The sequence below is a fragment of the Pagrus pagrus genome (assembly GCF_965226575.1).
Source record: "Pagrus pagrus genome assembly, chromosome: 5".
Classification (NCBI taxonomy): Eukaryota; Metazoa; Chordata; class Actinopteri; order Spariformes; family Sparidae; genus Pagrus; species Pagrus pagrus.
The window spans coordinates 19,334,051-19,357,802 of NC_140189.1; the positions used below are offsets into that span (position 1 = coordinate 19,334,051).

General features: G+C 39.8%; 1 protein-coding gene and 1 long non-coding RNA gene across 2 annotated transcripts; both read left to right on the plus strand.

Annotated features, from left to right (window-relative positions):
- Window positions 1-210: 210 nt before the first annotated feature.
- LOC311257453 lies at window positions 211-11,505 on the plus strand. The gene is made up of 3 exons (XR_014622625.1): window positions 211-374; window positions 2,625-2,808; window positions 11,395-11,505. It is a non-coding gene; the product is annotated as an uncharacterized lncRNA (long non-coding RNA).
- Window positions 11,506-16,064: 4,559 nt separating this feature from the next.
- On the plus strand, window positions 16,065-20,579 carry mchr2b (melanin concentrating hormone receptor 2b; the record flags this gene model as incomplete). Its single annotated transcript, XM_084353092.1, has 2 exons — window positions 16,065-16,468; window positions 19,103-20,579. The coding sequence occupies 2 exons, from the start codon at window positions 16,065-16,067 to the stop codon at window positions 19,740-19,742; spliced, it is 1,044 nt and encodes a 347-aa protein (XP_084209218.1). The 3' UTR covers window positions 19,743-20,579.
- Window positions 20,580-23,752: the final 3,173 nt, after the last annotated feature.

Sequence of the window (23,752 nt, forward strand, 5' to 3'; positions counted from 1 at the left end):
GCTTTTTTAATTATTGATGTGGCCTTAACTCTTAGTGTGTGGCCCTAGGCCTTAGCCCAGTATCTGTTGTCCCTTTCCTGCCTGTGCTCCTCTTTTCAGGTTCTCCCTGGTATGGCCCCACCCACCTCGTTGAGGGATTGGCGTCACCTGAGCCTTTATAAGCCAGGTGATTCCAAGATGGCTCCCTCTCTCCCTCCTGGAAGGCTGGTGCCTGCTTGGGCATGCCATTTGGTATTGTTTAGTTTGTGATTATGTTTTGTTAGCCTTTAGTTTGCTTCTGTTAACTTATCTTTAATAAATGATTTGATTTACTTAAGTGGTTACCGTGTGGACCTCCCTTCTTTGTTGTGCTCCTGAATGAGCCGGGCATAAAAGTGAGTAAATCTGCTTATTTAATTATCGATGACAATGTTTTGTGTGGCCTTAACTCTTAATGTGCTCAGTTGTCACAAAATTAGTGTAGAAGGTGGACCCAAATGCAAGAGACGGCAGCGAGGAGGCAGATCAATGGCTGAACGTATACAATAACCGTACAATATGATCCAACTTTATGATCAGTTCACACTGAAATTCATTTTGCATCCTCAGACAGCTCGGCCCAAGAAGTTTACACAGAGGTCAGACATGCAGTCACACACATTCATATACATACAGAGTACATCCAACAGTCATGACCATGAAACATATCACACAATAGAAGAACATGCAGGGGGTCAGAGGAGATGTTGGCAAAGTCTGAGCATGCTCTTGTTGTGAGTTGCTTGACAGAAGGATGCCACAGGTGTGCCAATAATCTTTGCACAAATTGGGGTTTGTGTTTCACAGACAGACTCTACTGCAGCACAGCATGACACTTTGAATCACTGGTTTGGAAAACAGAGAGATAATCCAGCAACTAGCTCCAAAAGATCTGAGTCTGTGGAGAAAGTAAATACACTTCTCTAACAAATAAACTCTACATGAGGAGTCCATGGCATCGACCATGACTCCCAAGAAACTGTATTCACAATTTGTACATGTCAAGAAATCCGTAAATGGCAACCATGACAACAAAGATTCCCTTACTTTAATGAAGTAGTCATTTTAATCCAAACCACAACCCTCTCCTACCAAACCTAACCATAGCACTGTCACACAATAGAAATTAAGTATTTCTCTAACAATGATTTATAAAGGTTACGAAAGGCACAGACAAATGATGTCGTAACGTGTCTGACATGTAACCTTTCCCTGGGTGGGGAATCTGCGCTGCTGATCCTGGGTTTAGTATCAAAGATATTAAAGTCTGGAATTCTCCATAAATATCTTATATTGAAGATCTTACAGGGTTTTTGTGGTACAAGTTCACTTGGTTCTTTAGGTTCACTAAGTTCTTTCAGAAGCAGACTTTATATAAGTAAGAAAAAACACAACAGAAAAAAGCAGAAAAAATCCCGCCTAATAAGGTTTATTTCTCTAGTACAGGTCCTTTTTTAAGTCAAGGCTTTCCTTAGCTGTAGAAAACCAAATAACTTGTTGACTCAAATTTATCATCTAACCATTGAAATAAATTAGAAAACAAATGACTGTACAATTTATGCAATGTGTCCTCTGTCATCAAATTAATTCAGCTATAAGTTCATAATTGTCTTTGTTTTCCCCTTTAAACACTTAATTCCCGACAGGTTAGTAGTTTTAGATTTTAAGATTATTTCCTTTAAATGTTCCTTTAAAGTTGTTTGCCGACCTCAGGTTTCTTGAAGATTCCAGTTTCAGTTGGCCTTCGGCCCAACAAAAGCTTACCGGGGTCAGTGTAAGACACAGCAGCACACAAAGCACCCACACATAGCCTCCGTCTGGGGTGTTTGGGGAGCATCTGTGAATTGAGGCTACAGAAAACAAACTAGGTTATGGTGTCGTCCCGCTAAAAGAGGCATCAGATCAGAAAATGCACATGTGTCGTCCTATAGGACAGTTAAATAATATATGTTGTCCTTTAACTTGGACTTGTACTCCGATTTTGTGATGTAACTTGAAAAAATAGAGCGTTCTTCAGGTCAATGGCATGAAATCGTCTTTTATAAGTGATGTTTGCTACATTTGGTCTGCCTGCACAAACCAGGTCAACAGTGCACTGTGCTGTTTTATTCACTTCAGTTGGCAAAAACCCCTCAAAAATTGTTATATAATTACAGATATTTTGTTATGTAAACATACCAAATACACAGCAAAAATAATGTTTTATTCTTATGGCATTAATGGTAGGAATGCACAGTATAGATAAATGTCTAATTTAGCGTCTACTGCTTACATGCTGTGAGGAGGCCTTCCCTTTCAGCTGATTAGCTCTCTACAGCCCTCTGATGATACAGGGTATGTGTTCTGATTTGAGTGACGCATGTTATCAAAATACGATTATGCATGCCAGATCCACTGAGGCTCCTTGATTAAATCTTGAACACAGCATAAGACCACATTAATTTTTTGTGCCTATCTGCATTACTGGTTGGTTATGACACAGTATTCTTCATGGTTTTTCCAGTTTCTGCAAGGAATTTGGTTGCTATGAAAGAGCAGCATTATGGGTCAGTGCATTGCAGTGTGTAAAGGCTTAAACAGACTGTTGTTTATCTTCCTTTCTCCAGCCACATCCTCCAGCTCTTCTTGAACCTTGCTTGGATGTCTCCTCCTCGTTGATGAGTTCAAAATATATTTATGGAAGGTCATCAAGGAGGCATCCCAATCATACCTCAATGTGCAAAGGAGCACTGGTTCTGCTAAGCTCCTCAGACAAAGTGAATGAAGCTCCCAACTCAACACAACAGTCAGGTACCCACACCCACATCTCTGTAAACACCAATTTAGCTGTCTATGTCTTGCTCGATCTTACCGTCTTCTAACTCAAAGTGGCTGTCCGAGTAACTGCTTACAAATAATTGGAGATAGTTGGATAATCAATCCCCCCTTTCAATCCACTTCAGGCTGCTACATTAATACACATTCACACACCTTTTTTGATTTGTATCTTCCTCTGGTGAACACTTCGTACATTTCTGGAAAAAAACAAAAACTGTACAGCTCTCAATTTAAAAAGCCATTCGCAGACTTAAGAATGACACGGCTCTTGTAACTGGAAAATCTTCAGCACATAGGCCTTAGGCAATGCATCGCAAATTAATAATCTACCCGCATCCACACAATCATTTATACATCTTTCAGCGCAGGCAAACACACACACGCAGTTACAATTCCTAGAAATAGACGCAATAAGAGATACATTCTGATATTGGTTCGACATCTGTTTCCCGGTCAAATAATGTTGCCATCTTGTTAGAGTTGTTTCACTGTAACAATGCTACCCAGTAGTGTAGGTAAAGGTTGGTAGATGGCGAATAAAAATTTAATTATCAAACTATCTTATGGTTATTTCAAACTTATATATTCTTAATGACTTCTCGTGGCCCACCTGCAGTATGTTCTTTGGTAATCACTGTACATATTTTTTCAGATTTTATTGTCTTCTATTTATGTGTCCAGATTTTCAGCACTTGCTTTTGACCTTTCTTTGTATTTTTCTACTTCATGTGTGTTATATTGTTGTATGCCACCTACACACCGGGCCAAAGTCCTCTTACTTGGCGATAAACCTGATTCTGATTCTCCAATCCACTGGAACAGTCTGTGATCTCCATGTGAAACTGAAATGGCATGTCTGCAGGAGTAAAATCTGAAATTCAAGCCAATCAGCGACTTGAAGGTGCAAAAGCACAGGTGTAGCAAATTACGTTTACAGCTTCAGCTCACATCCATTAAATGTTCCATTAAACACAGCATCAGGAGCCTGAAATGCACTTATCTTACCTACTGTACATGGAACAGTCGTTTTTAATGTTCAGATACACCCGTGCTTTCTTAACCACGGCAAGCCAACAACTAAAAACCTGTGTACATTATCCTGTTCACTTTCACTCACTCTTTAAAAATATCCCGTGGTGTCACGCTTACAAATGTTAAAACGCAGACTCGACCCGTCATCACTACCTTGGCAGCCTTGTTGCTCCACCACCATCACCTTCAACTCCCGACATGAAAGTCAGGTAAATAAACATGTAATGTGCGCGTGATATGACACATTTGGCAGACACATATCTGTGGTTTGCAGAAATGTTACTGCTGATGTTTTCTCCAGTGCTGGAGTGTGTATGCTGTTTTCACAGCAGGAGATTTTGACATGTCAGTGTAGGAAATAAAACAAAATTAATTATGGCTGAATTTCATCGAGCTGCTTCAGTTTCTGGGTCTCGTAACGGTTCATACAAATGTATTTAGGCATACATACAAGCGTATAAAAGTATAATTACCAAATTTAAATCCTTGTAATGTTTTCCTTGAATATTTTCAGTGAGCACAGAGAGAATTGACACTGAGCGATGACTATAAACACAGTCCTCCTGTATGATTCAAAGCATGCAAGGAACAAGAAGAAAAGCACATTTTTAACTGGAGGGGGACTTACATTTTATTAGTAACACTGGTGCTTTTCATGCTATGACAAGTCAGATGTTTGCTGTGAAGCAGCGTATAGTGTCATATGGGGTCAGCTCGCACCAGAATGATGTTTGTGACATAAAAACAAGCGGCTCTGTGGAGTGCTATCTGCAGACACCAGATCAATTATAACGTTTATGCAAAAGCTTTTGGGTTTTTATTTTTTTAATTTGGGACAGGAAATGGAGTTTGCAGACCGATGTATAATTCTGAGAAAGTGTTGGATCTAAAATACCGAAGAGGCCTCCAAGTGTTTCTTTCTCACAGCAGTATTATGACTTCTCTTTCTAGGAAAAGCACTGCTGCTACTAATATCATGGCTCCACTCTAATATTGTAGTAATGCACAACAATGTGACAGTACGAAGACTACAATGAAACTGAAACAGCTAAAAGGAATTCAGCCATCATTCATTTTTTTATGAATACTTGTGCTTTTCCTGCTGTGACATCTCAATGTTTTCAATGAGAACGGCTAATTGTATTGCTCCAGACCTGCCATGCAACACCTGTCCACCAGCTGTCACTAATGAGTTTTTTTGCCTCTGCTGGTCCCGGTCCTGGCCAATTCAAAATGGGGTTTTAAAACAAAAAAGATCTGTCAAATTGTGTGTTTTAGCTCCATTTCAGAAACAATCTCTGTCCATACCAACACAGATGAAAATGTGTATCACGTGACCATTCATATGGACCGTTCTGGGTTAGTGTGTAAACTGAAGCATGTTAGGTTAATCGGCGACTCTAAATTGCTTGTAGTCTCCTGCTCAGCTAATGGATGGATGGACATATTAAAACAAACAATCAAACAGAACACATTGTTATCAAAGCGCAGATTCCTGCTAGTTCTGCTTTGTGGTCTTTAATAGTCTTTTTTCACAAAGTATTCACATTATTTTCTGTACCCTGTTTGGAGCACAGCAGTGGCAGCAACACAAATAATTCCATAACGGTGCGCTGATTTTCAGAATGCTACTCAAAGCACACCTGAATCAAATGTTTTTCTCATGCTTGTAGAGGGAGTTTAGGGGTCGATACAGAAAAATCTGCGTTGGTGACAAGGTTGAACATTGTTTTTTGTTATCAGTGCTTCGGTGACCTTGGTCGAGGAAAACATGAACCCATCTGATAAGATTCCTAAAACAAATCAAGACCAAGGATAAATTAGCTGATGTGTCAGTGATAAGTCAAAAATAGTTCAGACGGGGAGGATTTCATCACACTCATTTGTTTGAATGTATTTGTTCTAGATACATAATAATGCAGCTAAATCACAGTTAATGACGGTTCAGTTCATAAATGCAACAGTATTCACCCTAATATGTTAAATCCTGTGAAAATATTGCAAAATACAAGACTAAACTTAATATGATTTTGACACATGTATCGTCGAGCCAAATAAGGTTAAAGATAAGTGCATTGTGCACTGTTGACACAATACAACTGTAGTGTTGCTTAATTTTCATATTTTGTCGTCTGTTTTTCTTTCCAAATCCTGTTGATTTGAAACGCATCACTTCCCCCTCAGTTTGACTCATAGTGTCCTTGTGGCATTGAAAACACTACTATTGGCATTTCTATTTCCGCACACCAGGCTTTTAGACTGATAGAAGCTACGATGTTACTCGTTTTGTCAGGAAGACTGAGGCTGAAAGGCATTTTCTTTGCAGTAGCTTCACCCCATTCCTTCTGTACGTCACCAGTGCTTGTGTTCCATCAGAAATACACCTGGTAAGGTCAAATATGTTCGTGTCTCACATAAAAGCTTAGAAATAGCCATTCAGAGAATTGCTATTGATTTCTCACAAATCATAATGGGGCTAAATTAATTGATAGTTTTTCTGTGTCAAATCAGATAAACATCACAGAGGGCACTCTTTCATCTTCTTCAATCCATGTTCAAAAAGCAGCACATATTAGACAAGCTCGGCATCAGACTGCTGTCTGTCAGATCTGTGCACTTTGAAGACAAGCAGAGACATAAAAATATGACTTTATTATTCTTGACCATTTATAGCAAGATGCTTTGCTGCACGTCATTGCATTTCTCCTGCGTGTATTGAAACGATGCACTTCTTTTGTCAGGAGCTTGACAATATTATTCTTGTCTTCTGAGAACAAACAGTACTTTCTAGTCTGATTTTACTAAATTAAAGAAGGAGGAGACAAAATGCCCGCGAATCTCCACTTTGTCAAGAGCTCACAAGAGAACATAATGTTATACTAGTTAATTCTGAGGAAAGTGGGTCGCTCGTAAATTTAGGTATTTGTCACATTGGAGTAGATGTGTGGTACTAATAAAGGAATGGTTTCACCACATTCTGCTCCCCCGGGAGGATCTGCAGAAGGAGATCATATGATTGTCCAAAGATCACCCACAAGATCTGTGTCATCCGGCAGTCACTGCAAAACAAGCACAGCAAACGCTCTGGTCAGACTCTATTCAGGGGAGCGCCTGTCTGTCAAAGCCCATCTGGTTTTTGATTCAAACAGACCTAAAGTAATCTAAGTTGTGCCATGGGCATGAGTTGCATAACTCTGATCTGATAACATGCATGACTGGATGTAGAGGGTTTTTTCACCTGTGGGTTCGTGTTGACAGAAGTGATTCATAATCTGATCGACCATCTAATCAGAACAAATATAACAACTTGCGTGGGAAGACACATACAGGAAGTGTTATTTCTATATGTTATCACGGGAACAAACATGTTAATGTTAAGTATGTTTGTCAGTCACAGGATTACATCTATTTTTATTCACTCCCTTTCATCTGAGAAGAATCTAAAAAAAAAAAGCTTCCTGTTGGTCTTTTACGACTCATGTGAACATACCATAATAAAGAAACAACTCCATACTGACATTTATAGGCAGCTGAGGTGTGTAAATGAGACTCCACACCAATGGGGAATCCCTCAGAAGACATAAAAACACTGCAGGAATGTACCATGACACTGAACCCTACTCAGACTTTTCTCTTGATGCTCATCACATGTCTCAGGAACACTCTTATTTACACAATATTTTGCATTGTGTTTGCTAGCGTTAAATATAAACTAAACACTGACCAGAGCATGCAATCAACATTAGCAAAGACCCGGAGGAATTATTGAGATGTTTATCTTATCTTGACAAAAAATCATCTGACATCTAAGGCATGTGATACTATTAACTGTGAACCAGACAGGGAACACCACTGTTTGGTTTGTGTTGCTTCATGTTTTCTCTCTGAATGCTCGGTTTTGAGCAACACAGCTGCACATGCTTCACAGGCAAATGTATATCTCCATCACACAAATGACCGTGTCCGCATATGACTAGTCTGACATCCACGGTGAATCAGACGAATAATCATAACATACTAATTTCATTAAAGTCCTCTTTCTAAAACGCATACAAACACTGTGGCAACTGTGGCATTTCAGTTCAACATTTTCATAATTTAATTATAGGCCTCAGACATACCAGCATCTATTCAATTAAAGTTAGAAAAGTTGGTTATGGATTCGTTTTACCACTCATTTGGAGGCAGCACTTATCACTCACTGTTTTCACTCTCATGTTTACAGACTATATTTATAAATGCAAAGGGACAGGATGTTCTCAGGTCAGAGCGCCTTGATGTGACAGGAAATAATGTGCTGTGACAAGGCACTTATCCATGTCTGTCTTTTGAAGGCAACTCACGACATTGAGTTTGTTTTATCATCTGAATGATGTGATGTGGCGCATTAAAACACAATGTGTGTGTGTGTGTATATATGTACTGTATCTACACTGCAAAAACTCTTACCAAGTATATTTGTCTGATTTCAAGTCAAAATATCTCTAAGACATCTAGGAATTAGCAATTCAGTCAGATAAATGGGACTCATTTCAATTCTCTTTGCCTATTACAAGCAAGAAACTATGAAAGCCCTTAATGGTCATACTGCCCTACAAAGTCAGAGTACTACAATTATGGTCAAAATGTAGTCATGACTGAAATTTGACTTTTAAATGTCTGTTTTATCTTGTTACAAAAATGTTCATCAAAAGTTAAAAAAAGATGTAAATATTGCATTAACTATAAAATCCATCCAAAACCACGGCAAGATTTATTAGTGCATTATCTCTAAGTAATAAAGCTCTTTATCTTGGATAGCAAGTTATCTTTATCTCAGTTGATTTATCTCAAAATAATGAGATCATTTATCGTGAGAAAACCACTTCATACGATTCGTGAGAGTGGCAGATATAATAAAAGTGTAAGCAGGTAAAAGCATCATTTAGGCTTAGAGAGGCATCAGATGTGTCACTGTCCAACAGGCTACAAAAAAGCAACTACCCACATTGGTGAGTTTTTGATTGCTAGGCTAATAAATTACGTACATAAAGAAATTAAGATTGATGTAGTGTGATGCATTGATCAATAAAGGGTACTCTATGATCTGACAGCTCATCTTAAATCAGCTGTTACACTTGCCAAGACACCATATATACATGTGCATGGAACTGCTGATCTTAAACGCATTAGGCTATAAGTAATGAGAGGGAACCACGTTTTGTTTTCTTATGATCACGGATTCATTTGTCACGTTATCTCAAGAGAAGAAAGTTAGTTTTCTCATTATAAATCAATCAGTTGTCACAAGAAAACAATCTCTATTAAGCCGAGATGACACAATAATTTACTAGCGATCTCCAGGTAACTGTCCTGGTTTGGGTTTTTGGTTGAGTCATTTCCTGTTTTATTTTGTAGATTATAGTTTCGTGTCATGTTTTACTTTCCACTTCCTGTCTTTGTCTCTTTCCCGCTCTTTCTCCATGTATACCTGTGTTTCATGTGTTAATTGGCCCCTGTGTATTTAAGTCTGTGATTTTCCTCACTCTTTGTTGGTTCATCTGTATTTCCTGTGTCTGTTTCCTTGTCCTGTGTTTGCTCCTCTTGTGTCCTCTGTGTTACCGCTTTTGTTCTCCGCGGCTTTTGTATTTTTCTTTAGTTTTACTTGGATTGTTGTTGTTGCTGCCATTTTGTCGCCTAACTTTATATTACCTTTTAGTTTTGTTATTAAAGCTCGCCTTTTACTTTACAACCTGCCTGCCTCTGTGTCCTACTTCTGGGTCTCTTTTTATAACAACACTAAAAAACTAATTGCACCTCTATCGCCATTATGGGCTTCTGTAAGAAACCTTGTATTTAGTGTTTTTTTCTTATTTTTTTCAGTGTATGTTTATTATTCTATATTCTCATGCTGTGGGTGAAAGGGTCTTTGTACACTTTTTCTTTTTGTATAATTCTCTATGGGCTTCATGTATGTGGAAATGATGAAGAATTAGCATTGGTTCATTTGATACACGGCATGTCATTCTAGCTGTTGCTCAAGTGAAAAACACTCAGACCAAGAGTGTCATGTTATCCCATCACCCTTTTAGTGACACAAAAAAAAACACTCTCTGGTGTTATTTAAGCTTGTTTACGTGCTTCCATGATACCCAGTCATAGCACATCCCCTTTAAACACTTTCTGAATGTTACCTCCACAAATAGAACTGGTGCACACATAATGCTACCATTCCCCCCTTGTCTCTCTCTGCCTGAGCTGAGCAACAGCAGGTTAGGTCTCTATCAAAGATAGGAATGATGATCCCATTAGAAATCAGTGCAAAATCCTTGATGCTCCTTTTAAATAACTAAATGTCACAGGCAATTAAACTCTTCACAATAATCAGGAGTGAGGGGAGAGATGTGAGACGGGGCAAAGTGACATTAGCATTTTAACCTGTGGCTGAGAGTCTGTTTAGTTCATGAAAAAGCAGTCTTTTTCTAATTTTCCTGACTTTTATGCGTCATTGAATAAATGCAGGCAGCACTTTTCAGGTCCAAGTGGGAAATTGGATTGTAGTAATTCAATGGAATAGTTTGGTATTTTGGGAAATGAACCTTTCTCTTTGAGAGACAGCTGAGCAGACCAATACCACTCTTACATCTGTACGGTAGATATATAGTAACTGGTCCCAGCTAACAAACAGTAAAAAGCGTAAAAAAAAATGTAATTGTCAAGTCAGGCTAGCTTCTTCCTCCTCTTTCAAGTCTTTATGCTACGCTAATGCCTTCGTCACACCGCATGACCTTCAAAGTCTTCAGACCGCTGTACTGGCTACACTAAACAACTTTCTGTCTTGTACTCAACTTGCAATCGTTGTGCTTTGAACGCTACCTGACTGATCTGTGATGGGGGGAACACACATAACAAGATGACACACGCAGGATGTCACACGCGAATGACGCAAGTTGTTTGTCTGCTGATTTGCAGTGAAAACACAAGAAAGAAAAAGAAACAAATATGGAAACTCCACTGAAAGCGTACAACTGCCTGCTCTTCTTGTGGTTCAGCGAGGACGACAAGGTTACGAACACTGAAAAGCTTTTGTGTTTGTATTCTGATAGAAACTGTAGGCTGTTATTTGGCTGCTCTCAGAAAGATGAAAATAGATGCTGGGTTCAGAGAGCAATTGCGGGTGACAACACAGAGTCAGAGAGGAGAGAAGTGTCTGCTCTGTGCTCTGTTTGCAACTCAACCAGATATCTAGCCTTCTAGATGTACAAGTCGGCGAGCTCCTGGATTGCGATCATAGAACACAGGAGCGAGTGCTGATTTGTCTCTGATCTGCGGCTTTTTGTTGGCAATCTCCAAAAACTGTTGGCGAGTGGAAGATCAGGGCTAAAATCCTGTAGTGTAAACTGAGCTTAAGCTAACCTGCTGCTGAGAAATCTGTACATCTCTGCCTAAACTTATACCTAGGAATCAGTCGAATGTGAAAACTTACTTGGTAATAAAAAGAGAGATTCTGATTCTTTGCTCCTGTCCAACTTCCTGTCCATTTTGCAGTGAGCAATCCCCCCCCTCTGCTCTACGTCACCGCATCAACGTGCAGCAGTAATTGGCAGACATAGCAGCAAACGGGAGGATCCTGCTCTCTGCATGTTCATGAGCAGACACGACCGCCTCTTTATGAAGTTCTCTGTAACAATGATTACTGTTGGAATAAAGCGCTATTTAACATTTATTCTAATACAAATATATCACTGACAACAGCTTTAATGACAACAGAAGAAACTTAAATTTAACGTTCAAAGAAGCTGGTTTGACTTCAGACTGATGCTGTTTGTCACATGGACGTCACTTGGTCTATTTCAGCGAACAAGCCAGACAAGTTGTTACTGACACAAACAACAATCACTTTGCTGAATTGACTTCCTGGCTCTATTTTCTCATGCGTATAGAAAATGCAGTGGACATCAATTCATTGCTCAGGTCAAGAAAATATGACAAAGTATGAAGCAAATGTTTCTTCTCCAAGTGCTGATCTCTTTGAAAGTTTTTGAGTTTGTGGCTGTGTTCTTTATTCTGCTTCTGTCATCGTGTCTGTCTGTGAGCTGTTCCAGCATTTATGAGCCGCCTCAGGCCACTGCACTGTGCATATTATCTAATTAATGAGGACCAACATATTGTAGGTGGTTATAATTAACAGGACTACATCGTAAAGAAGAAACAGATCCACATGTATAGTGTCCTTTAAAAAAAAACAGGATGTAGAGCTTGGATTAACTATTTACAATAAAGACCTGCTTTGGGTTTGATTTACACACCGAAACTGCCCTTAAATGCACTTTAAAGACCTGTCAGCTATTGTGTTGATCCACGTTGAAGTTTTATCGAGTGCTCACGCTCTTTTTTTCAGCCATGTCCCACTTCACATTCACACAGGTGCACACCTTCACACCCAGGAGCTGACCTGGGCAAGCACCGTCCTCCAGTGTTGGCCACTGAGCAGACGGGAACTGCGACCCTACTAACCCCGTGTTGCAATTGTACATAGTGGTGGTTGCTGAAGAAAAGAAAAAAAATAATTGATCATGTTTGGAGGTTTGTAGCAACGATAAGCCCAATTCTTAAAGCTTCATAGCTCATGCCAACAGCCCTGCTTTGTGAAGAAACTTTCTTTCATTTTAAAATGATACTATTGGTTTTTTAAAGGAGACCTATTATGCTTTTTCATGTTTTCCTTTCCTTCAGTGTGTTATACAGGCTCTTCTGCATGTAAAAGGTCTTGAAAGTTAAAAAGCCCAAAATCCGTGCCAAGAGAAGCTCCTCTCTCCCACAGTGAAAACAAACACCTCGTCAGTAGATCCGCCTTTAATAAACCCTTTTGACAGCAGCCGTGTTGACATGAAATGGAAGGTAAACACAGGTAAAATTAATGAAAATGAATTAAGGTTCTGTTTCATTCAGTCAGAGGGGGGATACGGTGCTGCAGCACCGGACAGAGTGAGAACAGAAAAACATTTGACTTGACTTGATTAACTTCCAACCTACCTACTGTCGCTTTGAATCTCAAGTGCTTTATTTCTCTGAAGAACAGACGTAAGTATATTTACAAAATGATGACATTAAATGGGGCAAAAAGGAAACCATTTAAGCTCATCATTGAAAGCAGATGAGAAGAAATTTTAATTTTCTAGAAAATGTGCCAACTGTCATTTTATGAGATAAATCTTGATTTAACATGCTAATGCAAATGAGACACAATTTGCATACAAATGGATGTTGAGGATGTAAGCTCTTAATATGTGTGAATCTGACGGAGCAGAGGGTTTGATCGACTATCAATACTTTCAAAATTTAACATGTCGTGACTTTGGCAACCCCCAGAGCTTCTCCAGAGTGTTGCATCATTATTCCATCACAGTCACTGCAGGAGCCTCACCCAGACATGACTGGGTGAACACACCTCTTGCTGGGCTGTCACGGATCCTGACTTCCAAGCTGACAAAAAATGGCTGATTTGGAAAAGAATTCAACTTCCTCCTTGATCTAGTCATCAAAATCAGTTTCTCTTATCAGGGCAACATCATCCAAAAATACTCACAGCAGGTTGTGGATGGTGCAGCCTCAAGATGCAGCTGACAGATATTTGTTTTATTTGAGAAATATTAATAGCGATGCTGTAATTAGGCACAGTAATGCTTTGAGCTAATTGCTAACCTGCACCTGCACTGCATCAGCCCTGTTCCCTGTGTTCTTTCCAGCCTATCAGCTCCCTCCCTGCTCTCTTGGTTCCTCCACTCATTACCCTCACCTGTGTTTCTCCACCTGCACCTCATCCCCTTGTTAGTTAAGTTTGTATTTAATTCCACTCTTTGGATAAGTCTTTGTTGAGTCATCTGTTGTGTTTGTCTGTTCCTGCCGTGTTTGCTCGTTCCCGCTGTTGATCCTGAATAAACCTCATCCATTGATATTCCTGCCCCCCCGTCTTGTGCATTTGGGTCCCCCTTCTTTGATCTCAGCATGGCATACACAGCCTGGAAGGGAAATGTTGTGCCTATTCCTCAAGTAGATCTTGGGGTATTTCACAGAATATCAGAAAACTTTGACCTGCTGGAAGCCAACAGGATTGCCACAATAAATGTCAGCTAAGAACATTTCTGCAAAACCACAAACCAGTAAAAACACATGTCTTTATGTTGCTACTTGACATTTGTTTAGGGTTCAATTTTCTATTTCTCTTGTCACAATGCTGTGCTTGTGGTCTGGTTAGATTTCCAAAAGAACAAAAAACACTTTGTTAGGGTTAGGAAAACATGTTTTTAATGTTTCTGATGCCACAAAAGTGGCTGGAAATGTCCCCAATTCTCCTTAAAAAACACCCGGCTTTGTCACAACAAAATTGGCAGGAGATGGTCCGCCTTCTCGTTAAAAATAGACGGCTGCGGGCGCCACAAAAACAGCTGAAAATCTCCGCCCATCTGCCCACCTCCTGACATAAAAGTCAGCTAATAAGCATTTAATGTGACTGTGATATTCCAATGCTTGGTACAAATGTCAAACTTGGACGTATCCGTGGGTTGCAGAAACGTTAACTGGTAACATTATATCCGGGTGACTGGGCATCAAAAGAGCGACTTAAATGTGCAATAACATTGACTGACCATGTAACCGTCATCCATACGCATCACCTCCACAACTTCAACACCAATTGAACAATGACAATTGTTCATTTCAGTCAGCAGCTCTCATTTGTTAGTTAACTTTTCTTAGTGCAGGCTAATTTTTTTAACAAATGTTTCTAATAAAGTGACGGGGACGTGTCATCAGCTTCCACAGTTTAAATGACAACTTTTCACAGATCTAGAATGAAGAGATCAAAATCCTAAAAGATGAATTAATAATGTGAATTTTATTCCTGCTGGATTATTCCTTTGCTGTCAGAAGTCGACAGTTGGTTTGAAGAGCTCATTGAAGCTTGTCCTCTATATGTTCTGGACCAGCGAGGATGACCAAAAGTCCCAAAGTGTATTTTATAAAGGCCTGTACAAAAAAAAAAAAGAAAAAGAAATTATGGTGCACTTTGAACAGGAGTCGCAACAGAAAAGAAACATCACAGGGAATGAAAATAGGTACCTGGAGCCAGCGTGAAGAAAGGCTCAAATATATTCCCGCTGACCTGTGGTCAGATCCCAGCAGAGCTCTTTCTGCTGAGCATCCCTGGATCAGCTACAGTCCTTTCAGCTGATTCACAGTGATGTCTGAAAAAAGTACAGAGGAAAATCACATCTTTGGTACGAGGGCTACGCCGGGGCTTGGAGGACATATTCACCATTAAAAAAAATGTAATTGCATGTGATAACCCTACTTCAATTTCCCTCAGCTGAAACCAATCATAATTCAGAGAAAACAAAAATGAGGGTGTTTAAATCCCTTTTGGAAATGTGTGTTCTCATTGAAATATAAAGAGAACATAAATCTCTTTGTTGTAAAAGTAGCTGCACCATGTGGCTTAACAGTACAGGTATATTCCAGTAAAAGTCACTTAGACTTTTAACACTTCCTGTTTCATCCTTCCACTGCCTGGCTTTTGAATTAACCATGAAGAGCACATTGTTATCTGAAGTCTTATTGATTCTGCCATTTTGCTATCTGAAAGCCTTTATCATCTCTGTTTTATTTATGAGTTTTATCTCCTTACAGAAAGATCATCACTTTACACACCATTCATCCCACAAGTGCACAGTAAACATGCTGCAATTTGTTAACCCTCCTCCTTAATTTCAATGTGTGATCACTATGTAATGCAAGCCACGATTCCTGGATCTTCGAGCATTTTTTTTTCTTTTTTTTTCTTTTTGCTGTTTTCATTTGCTTTATCTTATTACACGACAGAGCGAATGATCTTTGAAGGGAGGGAACTAGTGTCCCCTGAGGCGCACACTGTGTTTGGCACAGCGGATGCGCACGGTAAATGGTCAGATCATAGTTTGCTTTCAGAGATAAACATGCTTCAGGGACCACTATTCCTCATGCCGTAAGACTTGATTAGATTCTACTTATTCCTGTTTTAAATCTTTGTCCGGGGAAACCATAAGCAGAGGAGGATACGCGCTCTTGGAGAGTGCGCGAGTTTGCTGCGCAAGTTTGGAGAGCAGACGCCGGCTGGAGAGCGCCCGGTGCGCGCGTTAATCCCAAACAACACTGGGGCGATTATCGAAGAGTCTCTGAAGATGAATGACACGGACATACTCTGCAAAAACAACCAAACCCAGAACTCGACTGACCCGTCATGTCTGAGCCCAGCCCCGCCACCTTACAGCCACATCGACATCACCACTTTCATGCACATTTTCCCTTCAATCTATGGCATCTTGTGCTCGGTTGGAGTCATTGCCAACGGACTGGTCATCTACGCGGTGAAAGCATGCAAGAAGAAAATGGTTTCGGACATCTACGTGTTGAACTTGGCGATTGCCGACATGCTGTTCCTGCTGGTGATGCCCTTCAACATTCACCAGCTGGTCAGAGACAGACAGTGGGTGTTCGGAAACTTTATGTGCAAAGCGGTGGTGGTGGTGGATGTCAGCAACCAGTTCACCACGGTGGGGATTGTTACTGTGTTGTGCATTGATCGGTAAGTTATAAATCCAGACATATCACAGGTTTGATGCCTTGAACTAATGTCGATGTTTTGTTTTTGTGTGCGAAAAAAAGTAAGAGATATTCTTTAAAGGACCAAACCAAATAATACTAATAATACTATTACTTATACTAATACTAATAGCCTACTTACTACTTCTAATAATAATACGAATAATGAGAATAAAGGTATTCATTTTCCAGGTGCCCTCATCACTAAACACTGCATCTTAAAATATACCACTAGATTGGGGTAATCATCTGTCCAACAGCCCATGAAGACACAATGTTCCCTGCACAAGTGATGTATGTTGTCATGTTTATGATCTGAGCACACTGAGGACATTTAAATTAGTCCTCATGCCAAGTGTTAGACCAATAAACATCTCCATCTGAAGCTAATCACTGGAGCAGGGGTTGTTCTCAGAGCCATAATGTCACACATCCTCATTGTAATAAACTTAATGCGTTTCTATAGGGCCATTAGAGCAGCTAACTGTGATCTGATGAGCAGCACCACCTGTGCTGGAGGGTACCCTTCACGGGCTCCAGAGCGTTTAGTCAACTTCCTGCCTTTGCTTTTTGTTTGGGGCATCTCACATTGATATCTCAACATGTCTCCTCTGTCCTCTCAGGCTGTTTTTAAATCGATTTCCAAAAATGTTACACTTTCACTGTCACAAATGAGAAAAGAAGATCAAACAGTCCTTTGAATGTGAACCTTCAAAACAAGCAATTACAGGCTGTGATCTCTCATGTTAAGTGTTCCCATTTATCAAACATAATTTAATGTTTGAGGCTTGATTCAATTAAAGTTGAGATTAGAGTTTTTTTCAACCTTGTCCGATATGATCAAAAGTACATGTCTGCGTAGTTGTTTATCTGAGTTCTGGAGTACAGCTGGTCACAATAAGAAGAAGTTCACTTCTAATATCAGTATTACCAAGTTATACTTGTTCAAAACACATATGCCCAGTTAGGGCTGGGCAATATATCAATATGATATTATTATTATTATTATCATGAAATAAGACTATATATCTTCTTGGAGTTTAGATATTGTTATATGGTGATATGGCATATATGTTGCCTTTTCCTGGTTTTAAGGTCAGCATTACAGTAAAGTGATGTCATTTTCTGAACTTACCAGACTACAAATCTTTATCTATCTTTCCTTATTAGCTTTTAGACAAAAACTGGCATTATGATTTCGTCTGCATTCCTCTGGTTGTGCCAACAAAGACGGGGCTGTTTTAATCTGCACAGGATCAAGTTATTTTTGTATGCTCTAATTTTTCAACAACATCCTGTTTCAAAAACACAGCAGAGTTAAAGGGGCTTATGTTGCAATTCATAGGAAAAAACATATATCAGTCATTTATTTATTGGCCATATGTGAGCCGATTGTAACTTGACGTAAGAAATGAGATCTTCCCCGTCTCTCTCGGTTGTCTATACAAGCCTGTGGACGATTTAATGCTCCTGGACTGTGGATTTCTTTGTGAAGGACGCAGGTTGCAACAACAGCTAACGTTGGTTGAAAAATGGAGTCTGCTTACATAAGCTAATGCTCGGCTTCCAGCACAACGCAGAATTCCCACAGAGCCCTTTTAGATCTAATTATGCAACATTTGCAGAAGAACTACTTTCTATCGATTTAGTAAAAAGGGTCACAAGAAATATTTAAACTTTAGAAAGAGATACTTCCAGTGTGGGTGCTGTCAGAAGAAATCTTTTACGACTTGAATAAACTCGCTCTAACAATGTTTTTCCGTACATTACAGCTAAATCAAGTTACACATTCATGATTCGTATGATTTATGTCCTTTAACTGCATTAACTGATTCTTCCACTGTATGAACCTAAATAGATGTAGCCACATCTACGACGACAGAGCATAAAACATTAAGCGTCGGTCCTAAATGTGAGTTTTTGATCACATCGAACTTGGCTGCTTTGAGGCAACACCTCAGAATGGGTATTGATTTGCACTTATTGATTCAATCATCACACTACAAGTATATATATTTAACTTCAGCAAAGGGCTCCAGCTTCAAAATGCTACTGATTAATGGCTGAAGATAATTGCAATTTAAAAGGATGTCCTGGAGAAAGTTGCAGGCATCTTAATAGTTTATACGCCTGGTTATCTCGCCGCTCACAACGACAGATTGACATCTAGAAAGCAACTGGAAATATGTAATTTGCTCCACTTAAATGACACTTTGTGTGAGTGATGACCAAGTGGTCATTTATTTCTCACAAAAGGCCGCATAGATGGAGGTCAATTTGTACTCAACTAGCTGAGCAGCTTCTCAAATTTAAACACAATCAAAATGCAGACTCCAAATGGAAATGTGTTCATTTCCGACCAGTCGCCCTGTACAAACTTTACTAATTTGTCACTGCATTCATCACTTTACTGAGCACGTAATACATTGAGTGTATCTCTGACATGTCATTTGGTTTAATCATTTCCCCCTTGCCTGATTTGATTCTCCGACCTTGTCAAGGGTGAAAATAACCTCTTAATGCAAAACTAATGCTCTTTATTTTAAGTACTTCAGCAAAGTTTTCATTTGTGCCTCAGAGTGCAGTCCAACTCTAAAAAGTGGCTTCTTCCTCCTAGGTACATAGCTATCGTCCACCCCACCTCAGAGAAGAGGACCATCCAGTGGACCATCATCATCAACTTGTTGGTGTGGCTTGGCAGCTTCCTCCTCACTGTCCCGGTCATGCTGTACGCCAAGGTCGTGCGCAGGCAGCATTTGGAGGTGTGCATGATGTATCTGGACGGGCCTGAGGACATGTACTGGTACACTCTCTACCAGTCGATCCTGGGCTTCATCATCCCTCTCATCATCATCAGCACCTTCTACTCGCTCACCCTCTACCGTGTCTTCAGCTCCATCCGTCGCGTCAAGCGTAAGCAGTCTGTTTGGGCCAAAAGAGCCACCAAGATGGTCCTCATGGTCATCGCCCTCTTTCTGGTATGCTGGTCGCCCTACCACGTCATCCAGGTGATCAACCTGACCAACAACACCCCCACCATTGCCTTTGTCTACGCCTACAACATCAGCATCTGCCTCAGCTACTCCCACAGCTGCATCAACCCGCTCATGTTGCTCATCTTTGCCCAGAATTACCGTGAGCGTCTTTGCTCCAGGAACGCGCTGCACAGCTCCCAGCACTCGTCCAAGATCACTGTGGTCAAAACGGACGGTTCCAGTACCACCAATGATCCCAACTACCGCTGTACTGTCATCTAATCCGACAGATGTGGTTTTGTACATACACATGTAAAAATTATGCTGCTGGCCAAAGACGTAGCTTGACGAATGGTGTTGACTGTGAGGGAGCGTCCTCCAGTTGGATATTGATGTCATACAAAACACTGTGTTTGAAGTTTGAGCGGCACCATTAACCTTGACTGAAAAAATGTAAAATACAGGTGATGTCAAAGGTTTCAACGTATATGGTGCAATACTCACTCACTTACAATCACATACTTTATAATCAACTCTTCCAACTCCCACTGCTGATGAAGAAAAGGTCTCCGTCCACATGCAAACTCTCTGCCATGCCAGACATGCTGCTTCTCCCCTTAAATCGGATTTATCGGTGTATGATGGACCTGTTTCACAGAACTACCTTTGTCCTAAACCTACACTCGCTATGAAAATGATGATAATGTGTTTATTCAATCTGTCTCCCCACCCTTTGTTAATGTTATTATTTTTGTTATTTTTTATCAGAATTATTCAACGATGATATGACAAACAATTGACATGCAGGTGAATTGTTGACTCTAAATTACCTGTTGGTGAAAATATGAGAGTGAATGGTTGATTGTCTTTAAGTGTCAGCCCTGCGATGAACTGGCAACTGGTCCAGGGTCTAACACGCCTCTCACTCAATGTCGGCTGCCCATGACCCCTTAAAGGATAGCGGTGATAGATATGTATATATAATGTTATGGGTAATTTATATATTTTTTTCTCTTAGTACTGTATCTCATAAATATTTTGACACATGACATATGCTGTAAATGATAATGGAGCTGAAAGATTAGAACACGTTTGTTATAAATACATTATTACAACAGAGATACTGGTTAAATACAGTTATTTTGCAACCCAGTCTCATCAATTTGGGTACAAACAACACAACTTCACACTTTCAAATGGTGTGCAGTAAAAACACCAGAGTCCAGTGTTGTTAGCAAGTCATAATCCTTCTGATTAACTTCTTTGGAGAGAAGATCCTCAGCAAGGTGACATTTGTCATCATGGTAACAGAAATAAACACAAAATGGTCGCAGTTTGGTTTGGTTAAGGCAGCAAAAACTACTTGGTTAAGTAAGAAAGATTACATCAAGTTAGCTATGTTACGTATGTTAAGTAACAAATGTAAATTAAAACAAGTCAACGTTTACTTTCGGTTTCCCGAACACCAATCACCGGGATTAAAGTCAGTCTGTGTCAGACTCATCTATGGACCCCAACCTCCACCCTGCTTGGACGTTCTTACTGTGTTCTACCTTACCTGACACTTTTTATGCATGTCATTTGGACACATTGGTTTTATTGGCAAATCACCTGCATGCGAACCTGGACTTATGTCTTACATCGTATTATTTATACACGGATTCAAGCGACTGCAACTGGGTTGTATTTTGCTATTCCTAGCATTGGCAGAACAACACATTTCTGTTGGTTTTAGACTCTAATCTCTGCAAAAAGGAGCATTAATTACCACCGACTAATCTACACTCAGTGTTTCAACAAAATAAAGACAATCTGGAATCTTGCAGACTGTCAGGCCTATGGTGAGGCAGCTGATCCCAGTGGATGGATTATAGTCTTATGGATTTGTTTATTTATCCAACTTCTTAAGCCTCCTGAGCTACAGTTAGAAGCTTTTCAGTTTAAGATGCACACCTCACACATCTCTTATTAGGTAGGGGTTAACTAAAAGAAAGAAAGACACCTACATACTGGCAGACTGAGATTTAGTGACACTGATACTAAACAGTGTATTAATATTATGTATTGATTTAGATGGTGTTGGTTGTTTGAATTTGCAGAATACTGCGGTGGTGTTCGCCTCCTAATTTAAAATGTCCTTCAGATTGTGACTGGTGTTTTTTCATTTTCAGTGCACGCTCAATCTGTATTCACTCAAACTTCTCAGGAGCTGCATTTAAGTCTGGGCTTTGAAGTGTATCATTTTTGACAAGGAGCTTTTTTCTTAATGCAGTGAGAGATAAAGTGATATTACAGAGACAACAAAGACAGCGTGAAGGGCAGGTAATGCATAGCATCATGTCATTTGCCTGATTGTACATTTACATAATGAATAGTGAGACGCAATGTACAAGAATATAATATTTGCATTATCTTTTGACATCAGTGTCATTAAGTATGAATACAATGGCACTGGAGTACTGAATGTGATGTATTGTGTGCCGAGTACACAAAACATGTTGTCCATCCTTGTACTCGTCGGCAGTGAGCCACGATGATTCTACTGATAAAGCACACCACAAAGGACACAAGAAATAGCTTTTTAGCGTGCTATTTCCTAACTGTTTGTTCAGTGATTGTCTGGTGTTAATGGGTTGTGTTGGTCTCTTTTGTTGTGGTTGGTTTGTAAAACACACAGCCAGTGGTGGAGCTGATACAGCGGATTGTGAGCTATTGTTTCTTCAGTAAACACCCCGACCTATTCGGCTATCGCAGCTGCAGTGTCTCTGGGCAGTGGAGAGCAGCTCTGGAGCAACCCTGAGAAGAGCAGCAGAAAACTGAAAAGCAGGCTGAAGAGGTCGGTGTGTTTACTGGGGAAACTGCAGCTCATAAACTGCTGTGGCAGATGCCATGTCAGGTAAATGCCCACTCCTCTCAAACCAGATAAACCCAGATAACACCTGATGACATCACTCTGACATCATCTGGGTGATTTTCTCTTGACTCCAAAGCTCCCCCAGAGACACAGAAGACCTATATATAATATATAAGTCTATATAAAAAACTGTATACACTCTGCGTATTACTAAATAAAGCTGTGCAATCACATGCTCACATTACGACGGGGGTTGGCCCACAGATTGTTGTTACCTACCTGACTCACTTTTAAGTGTTTGGTATTGTTGAGTAGTTGTCACTCTCTTTTGATGTTGAAGTGATGGTTACTGTATTCACTGGCCAATGAAATCCTTTAAAGATTATGTGGTTGTTGTAGTCTATGATAAAGTCACACGCCATAACTTATAATTATAAATATATGAGTTATACCTGAATGTTTAAATGAGTGTTTGTAAAGATTCAGGCAGATATAGGGTGGTATTTTTGTATACATAGTTGTTTCCCAAATGTCGTCAATGGAGAAACTGCAGCCTGTACTTTGATCGTTAGTAAATTTAAGTTTTGTCACACAAACAGTCCAGAGACTACTTTCATTTTTATTTAATTCACCAGTGCCCCTATTTCTATTTTTAACTACCATAAAAAATAAGTGAATGAGATTCAGGCATTTAATCATTGATTGGTGCAGTGGTAATATTCATGATTTATCTTTGATCGCCATCACCCGCTTCAAACAAAAACACTTGACTTTGCTCTTTACAGTGTTTTTCATAAGCTCTTAAGTTATTTATGACTGTAGCAGACTGCTGGGGGATGCCAAGTGAAGTAGTAGAATGGACTGCATGGAAATGAGGAGGATTGTCATTTATGGTGTTGTGGGAGTCTGCTTGCCTGAGGGTTGACTGATGTTGCGGTCATACTGTGACTAATGTGATCAATTAGAAGGGAAGGTCAGTGGGTTGACGGCAGAAACCGCTTCACTGGGACCAACAACAAACAACAAACAACAAACAAACATCTGCTTAAGTGTCCCTTTAAGAGACCCTCAACCTCAAACTTGGTTCTTGTTTGATTCTGCAAATTCAGACTGCAGAGGATTCATCGCTGTATTAAATCTCTTCTGAACGATCAATGTGTAGCTACAGCAGTTTTTATGAATGACAGATTTTTTCTTCCCACCATGAGGCCTAAATGCTTTGGGAATTATGGATCCACCATGTAATTTGATTTGGAAAGTTATGGACACAGTTGAACGAAATTATCATGGTAGCCCAGGCTGTATGTAAGTTTTTTTTTTTTTTTTCTTTCTATTTCTTACTATTTAATGTGATTTCCTTGAATTTGACTCAGCAAATATGTGAAGCTAATGTTCAACCCTCACATGCACATATAAATATGGAACATCTGTGAGGGAG